Source organism: Schistocerca serialis, chromosome 3 (genome assembly GCF_023864345.2).
Source record: "Schistocerca serialis cubense isolate TAMUIC-IGC-003099 chromosome 3, iqSchSeri2.2, whole genome shotgun sequence".
NCBI lineage: Eukaryota > Metazoa > Arthropoda > Insecta > Orthoptera > Acrididae > Schistocerca > Schistocerca serialis.
This window is the reverse complement of record NC_064640.1, coordinates 458657957-458665750: the sequence shown is the minus strand read 5'-3', so window position 1 is coordinate 458665750 and position 7794 is coordinate 458657957. Positions and strand designations below refer to the sequence as shown.

Below are 7794 nucleotides of genomic sequence, written 5' to 3'. Positions count from 1 at the left end.
ACTATACAAGGAGAGGATCAACCGACGTATGCCTCGCCTCTCGACAGAATGGCTGCAAATTGAACAGAACGTCTTCAGAACAGACGCTGTATTTATGCAGGATGGGCTCATGTGCTCTGCTACAATGAGGTGGCTATTACATCATTCGCCCCGCTCTTCTTGTTCGCTCAGCTGTATTAGACGCTTCAGAATTTCATACCTTCACCTTTCGGACGCTCTTTCTGCCATGTCAGAATAACCAAGAGTTAAGGATTTAACTACTCTTCGTATTTTTCTTGTGTAAACAGATCATTACTGAATAATATTCTGTTAAAACTATGAAGATGTGTGTCAATGGTATGAGTGCGAAAAACACCTGACAACATTAGTACAAGTTTAGATATCACTGCAAGTATGGGAGTTAGTATGTTAGTCTTCCAAGATGTAATACTTTTAATAAATAAACACAGTATATACTTTTCACCTTTTTTAAAAAAGGTTAACAGAACATGCTTATACTTCAGCCAGATTACATACACATCCACCGTCAGTGATTAAATATATCCACAGCGGATAAGTGTAAAAATGAGTTCTATAAAAAAATACTTTTTATGAATAAATCATGGACATGCTCTTTCAGGAACTGTTTCTTTGCTTCCTAGTAAGTTTTACACGGATTCCATCTTTCGGCCGTAGGATAAGTTCTCCTGTAAGCTTAATGTCCTCAGGTTTCTCAAGAGACTCTATTCTGAAAGATCTTAAAACAGTTGATAGCACAATCTTCTCCTCCATTATTGCAAATTTCTGACCTGGAATGAGAGAAGTAAAACAGTTATATACGAATAATTAAAAACGGTTGACAGTACTGAAGTGAACTCGATTAATTTCTTACCTATGCAATTTCTAGGACCTGCACTAAATGGCAAGTAAGCAAATGGATGGCGTCCCTGAATTTTGTCAGGAGTAAAACGGTCTGGATCAAACTTGTATGGTTCTGGATATAGTTCTGGATTCAAGTGCATGAATAAAGGCATAACGACACAGTGTGTGCCGGCCGGAAGTTTATATCCATCTGAAAAGAAGTGATAACACTGATTAACTCACTAATTTGTTTAAAATGGACAGTTAATAGCTCAAAAGTTTTGTGAAGCACTGAGGTAAATCAAGTGCATGGACTAAACGCATTAATCCATTTCCTAGTAGCCCAGTCATAGCATTACAGACTTTTATTGCAGAATATTCTTTGTTGTACATTATACTGAAAGTATTGCATAATATACTGACCGCTGACGACTAAAGACCTGTAGCAATATCGTCATCATCGCTTGTAACGTTCATTTGAGCTTTCCACGATGATGCAGTATTTGAACACTGCAGACCCATTTGCTTGATGCATATTCCGTCGCCATCCTCGTCCCACTTTTCACACGGATTCTGAAATTATAACAGTCACAAGCATACACACGGGCACTTATGTACTCACACACTCAAAACGATTTAAGCTCATAACGAAGGTAGCTGATTCACATCAAGTACTTACACCTACAATGACTTCATCGTTAATCAGTCTTTCATATATATACATTTATATTTGTTATGAGGTTAAATTGATTTGTGTGTGCGAGTACATGAGTTCCCGTGTGTGTGCTTGTGACTATTATAATTTCAGAAACAGTGTGAAGAGTGTGACGAGGACGGCGACGGAATATATTCCCCCTTCAACAAAGATTTGCCAGAAAATTGTGGTCTGGTATTGTTCACGACCATGTATCTGCTGTGTTCAAATACCACAGATGTTTTATTATCGTACAAAGCTCAACTAAACGTTAAGAGCGATGATGACGATCGTTGTGTTAAATCAAATTGCTTGTTTGCTGACTGTTTAGGAGAGCGAGCAGAGGTTGTAATATTTATAAACGATGTCGAAGGGCGATCATGTTTGTTGTTTGGCGTTTCTGTGCGGTGTGTACGAAGATGCGTGACATCTCGATGTCGCCCCATTTGGATACGTTTACAAACACACACACAGGCACACAAACATACACACATACAGAGAGAGAGAGAGAGAGAGGGAGGGAGGGAGAGAACGTTTAAGAAAACAAGAGGAAGACTGAAGTTCAAAAAATGGTTCAAATGGCTCTGAACACTCTGGGACATAACATCTCAGGTCATCAGTCCCCCTAGAACTTAGAACTACTTAAACCTAACTAACCTAAGGACATCACATACATCCATGCCCGAGGCAGGATTCGAACCTGCGACCGTAGCAGTCCCGCGGTTCCGGACTGAAGCGCCTAGAACCGCACGGCCACTCTGGCCAGCTCTAAAAACAACATTATTTGGAAGTATCATGTGAGTTTTAAAGGAGTTTTGCTATTTGGGGAGCAAAATAACTGATGATGGTCGTAGCAGGAAAATATCAAAAATCAAGACGTAGCAGGAAAACATCGAAAATCGACCGTAGCTGCGGATAAGAACGAGTATAAACATTGTATTTGAAGTTCGTACATAAGAAACATACGTGCTATTACTAAAAAATGCTTGTTGAGTGTTTTTACAAATCCACCTTCATAGGCGGACCATGAACATATAGATAAGAATGTCGGCACAAACCGTAATTACTCACGAAATATTTTTACGCAACAAAATTACAGCGGGAATTTAGGTTTTGTTAACTTTTCCAATTATCTACACCAGAAGAAATCATGTTGTAGGAAATGGCATTTTATCCCAGCAATTAATGAAATTCCAAGCCTAACCATTAATCAATGCAAAAGACCACAAAATGCAAAACAATATTTAGGCTTTATTTTCACTCACAAGTGTTAGAATGAAAATTTTGTATTTTCAGATTTCAATAAATTATTATACACAGTTGCCGATAGCACAGATATGCTGAAACATAGTCGGGTAACAAAATTAGCTTAAGAAAAATGTCTGATTAGCAATAGCAGCCGGATGTCAATCCTATAATTTGTTCTCCTAACACGCTTGCTGTTTGAGCATCGAAAACCAAAGAATTATGGCTTCCCACATCTTGACGATACACATTTGACAGAGGACAGGTACACAAGAGGTTTCACCAAATTTCTTCACATATGCTAAATGTGGTGTCACCGCCAGACACCACACTTGCTAGGTGGTAGCCTTTAAATCGGCCGCGGTCCGTTAGTATACGTCGGACCCGCGTGTCGCCACTATCAGTGATTGCAGACCGAGCGCCACCACACGGCAGGTCTAGAGAGACTTCCTAGCACTCGCCCCAGTTGTACAGCCGACTTTGCTAGCGATGGTTCACTGACAAATTACGCTCTCATTTGCCGAGACGATTGTTAGCATAGCCTTCAGCTACGTCATTTGCTACGACCTAGTAAGGCGCAATTACCAGTTACTATTGATGCTGTAAAACATGTACCGTCAAGAGCGATGTTCACCTATTATGGATTAAAGTTAAGTATTCCAGTAGTTACGTACGTTCTTTGCTACTATAAATTCCTGTTCCAGACCTCACGCCAGCCTGCGTGAGCTTAAACGCGTGCCTTTCGGCTTCCTCCTAGTGGATTGGCTGTCTTGCCAGTCCACAACACTAAGATATACCAGAGCTCTAAATCTAATGATTTGCACATAAGTATAAAATATAAATTAGCAATTAATTAATTATTAAGTATACCACTGAGAGGTTTGGTTGTATGCCACGTCATCGGCTAGCTACTGATGATGGTTCCAGAAACAATCATCTGTTTTCCAGAATGAGTCTAGGAAAAAGTCTAACCGTTAACTTACGGGCACCGGCACAGAAACGACACCTGCAAATGATATTTTGAAGGAATACATTGCCAAACTGCTGTAATTAAACTCCAAGATGATGGTTGTACACGGGTTGCAAAACAATTATTAATAAAAAATTTGCAGTATTTAGAAAAGATAAAAAGAAATAATTCCATTCCTGCCAGAAATGTCGCACGTGCACCGCTTCCCCGCTAGAGATCTATGCAGGTCTTCAAACAAATGATCTTCAGAAAAGGTCAGACATGACGGTGAAACGTTTTGAATTAGAAAATCCTGAGGCAGTTCATATGTTCCCGCTTCAACAAAGATTTACCATAAAATTGTGGTCTGGTATTGTTCACGACCATCTGATTGGGCATTATCTACTAACTTACGCTCTTTGTGGAGGGATTTACCTTATCTTTCTCTGCGGTTTAGTATAAAAAACCTTTACAGTTCCAGCATGAACGGGCCCCACCACACTTTGTCGTGGACGTCAGAGAACATTTAGACAATGTTTTCACCAGTTGTTGGATCGTTAGAGGTGGGCCAATGCGGTGATCATCACGTTCTTTCGGCCTCACTCCTACGGATCTCTTTTTGTGGGAGTGATGAAACATTTGGTGTACAACACCCCGATTGATACTGCAGAAGAGCTGACCTCCCGTTTTCCTGAAGCTGCAGCCATTATTTGTGAATCACTAAGTGTGTTAGACAATCATTATCACGCAGATGCCAGTTGTGCATTAATTTAAACGGATGAATCAGAGGACATTTTCAGCAATACTTCTAAAACAATAGTCATCACACGGTAGTTTCAACGCCGTCTTTGAACACCACCCATGGCAACACCTTCGTGAACCCCTACCGGGGAAACGGTGCACCTATTACATTTTCGTCATGTAGGAAAATGTTTCCTGTTTCTCCTCTACACCTTCTGTAGTTTTTCATACGCAGTTGTTCCGAATTAAAGAAAAAAACCTTTCATTCATTGCCTAACATCCCATGATCCACCCAACAAAATTTAAGTAGCTTGCCATCCAAGGAACTTTCCAGAGATAATAAACATTTATCACTGACCAAGTATGAACTTCATACTCAGAACTAGAGTTGCAGTCAACCAAAACTATTGTTCGGTAGTTTTGGTAGGTTGGTTGGTTGGTTTGGGGAAGGAGACCAGACAGTGTGGTTATCGGTCTCATCAGATTAGGGAAGGATTGGGAAGGAAGTCGGCCGTGCCCTTTCAGAGGAACCATCCCGGCATTTGCCTGGAGTGATTTAGGGAAATCACGGAAAACCTAAATCAGCATGGCCGGACGCGGGATTGAACCGTCGTCCTCCCGAATGCGAGTCCAGTGTCTAACCACTGCGCCACCCCGCTCGGTGGGTAGTTTTGGCACAGTACATCAATGACGTAGTAATTGGAGGGATTACCAGAAGTATTGGTAGCACTGGTAGGGAAACAAACATAAACAAATGTGTGAGAGAGAAACTGGGAGTCAACCACTTCTCCTTGTTTCTTGTTTGTTTGTTCTGCACATAATTAGAGCCACACATCGTACAGCTTTAGCCGATTATCTATTTTGTATCCTTACAAAATATAAGCTGTACTTTATAGGTAACAACAATCAGTTGATGGTGTACCTTCTGCGCTTTCATGTAAGGAAAGCAATTACTTTTGATGCAAGAAAAATTTACGTGCACGAACATTAAAAAATGTATATAATTACTGTTGTTACTTTGTACTCAACAGAAAGTTCTCCATCATGATCAAAGACAAGAGTTTCCTCGTATTATTGATAAGTGCGAAAATAGTTTATAAGTAACGTGAACGTGTTTTATGTAAGCTCGGCAAAGCAATGAAGCGAAGTTGGACATGTTTCTCTTTTGTGGCTCTATTACATAACCTTTATTTGAGGAAATTGCGTTTTTAGCGCCGTATAACTAGTCTGGTTTCGTTTTCTTATTTTTACTACAACATTCCTCTGTTACACATTACAAATCAACAATTTTTCCATAAAACTTGAATTTAACATTGACAGTTTCAATTTTGCTATAAGTGCTGTATATTTTTAAGTTACAGACAGGATGATAACTTTGTAGAAAAGAAACGTTCCGTAAGTTAAGCGGTCCTTTATACATCCTCAGTCAGTTTCTAGACAGTTCACCGTTTCTGGTTTTTAGAGGAATCCAGTAAGACATTTATCGCATACGCGAACAAAGGGATCGAAATGAGGTAACGCCGGGTAGGTGTGCAGCAAACCTAACGTACAAGTAACTTGGTTAGGATCTTAATTAACGAAGGCTACTACGAAAACTACCGTAGTCTACGCTTACTAACGATAATCTTTAGTAGCCCACGGTAGTTTTGCAACTATACTCAGAACTATGATGAGAACGCAATGCAACAGCAACACCTACAAGGAGAGGAGGAAACGAAATAAAACTTCACGAGTTAAGAGGGTAAGTGATGTTACTCCAGTGACTACAAAACTGAGCGTATTTACAAAGTACCTGGGAGTACGCGTCCACTTATCGCTATGATGCTGCATTTCCTACGGCCTTGATGCATGTACTGATTCGGTTCGGAAGCGTGTCATAAAGCCGTTGTATCCTCTCCTGAGGCAAACTGGCTCACAACTGTTGTAACTGGTCATTGATGTCCTGGATACTGTCACTGGGATGGAGTTGACGTCAAAGCTGGCCCCACACATGTTCTGTCAGAGACAGATCTGAGAATCTTGCAGGCCAATGGAGCACCTCAACATTACGCAGACAGTTCATAGAGGCATGTGCTATGTGTAAAAGAGCAATGTCTTGTAAAAGAAAATGCACCGCAATACTGTCCCATGAGAGGTAACACTTGAGGACGTAGGATATCCACGATGTACCGTCGTCCCCTCAGTTACTACAAACCGCGACTCGAAATCATAACCAATGGCTCCCACACCTACTCTAGGAGTAACACCGCTGTGCCTCTCCGAAGCACTCCATCGTTTCCGCTGACGATGGTCGTCTAGGGTAGTGCAGAACGTGATTCATCGATGATGTCTTTCATCAACAGTCATCTTTCCCGATCATGGCATCACTCCACACACAGTCATTTGCACTGTAGTGTTGACGGCAACCAACGCATGGGACAGTAATTCCCAAGTCCGTGTGCTGCTAGTCTCTGACCAATGGTGAGGAATGACAGAGAATGTTGCAGGAAGTCCGTTACTTGTTCTCGGATGGCAGGTGCAACTGTAAAGGGGTTAACATGTGCTTGGTGCACAGTATGACGATCCTTCCTTGTGGAGGTCAGGCGTGGTTTACCGGAAGCTTGAAGACTGATGACTACATAAACGAGACCAACACTAATGCACTCCAGTGGCCGTTCTACCTGTCACAGAGAAATGCAACTCTAACTGTATACATACCAGCCGATGGGCTGTATGTGTAAGATGTTACACTGATATCCGACCACACGTTCTGGGTGCTTCACTTTTTTGTCAGGCCTGTTACGTATGTGATGAATATTGAATGCCTGGTTCCTACCACCGATATTTTTAGTCACACTTTATGTATCACCCATGTGCAGGGGCTAGTATTCTGAGGATAATACTGAATGCAGAAGAACTCTGAACATTGTGACTACCTGTAGTTTTATGGTACACGGAACTGTGAGGTTTCTACCAATTGTTGTATGTCCCTGTAGTGAGTCTGAATTGCTGGAAGTCTCAGTTGAAAACAGCATTGGACTGAGATGTGAAATACTTGGCTAAATATTAAGTTTAGGAGGAGTCAATAACAAATCTGTCACATTGTGCGTGATGGTAGAAGGGTATGACACATGGTACTAACATTTCCATACGTCTCGTTTGCTAGTAGGGAATCGGAGTGCATAGCACGGATGTTAGTGCTGCAGTGCTGGTACGTTGTCTTGATGTTGCCTCTCCAGTCATTCAGTACTGTGGAATACACTTGTATGCTTGCATAAAACATCTGAATCTGAACTAGAGAAAATGCGCTGGGAACTGTTGGAAATGCCTCACTTCCGTTGCAGTA

General features: G+C 41.2%; 1 protein-coding gene across 1 annotated transcript in view; it reads right to left on the bottom strand.

Annotated features, from left to right (window-relative positions):
- Window positions 1-453: 453 nt before the first annotated feature.
- LOC126470357 (cytochrome P450 4c3-like) overlaps window positions 454-7794 on the bottom strand; it is a 188373-nt gene continuing 181032 nt past the window's right edge. Inside the window, exons 11-12 of the mRNA XM_050098153.1 lie at window positions 872-1051; window positions 454-788 (exon numbers count right to left, since the gene is read on the bottom strand). Of these exons, the coding sequence (XP_049954110.1) occupies window positions 616-788; window positions 872-1051 (353 nt within the window). The 3' untranslated portion in view covers window positions 454-615. The remainder of the gene's footprint in view (window positions 789-871; window positions 1052-7794) is intronic.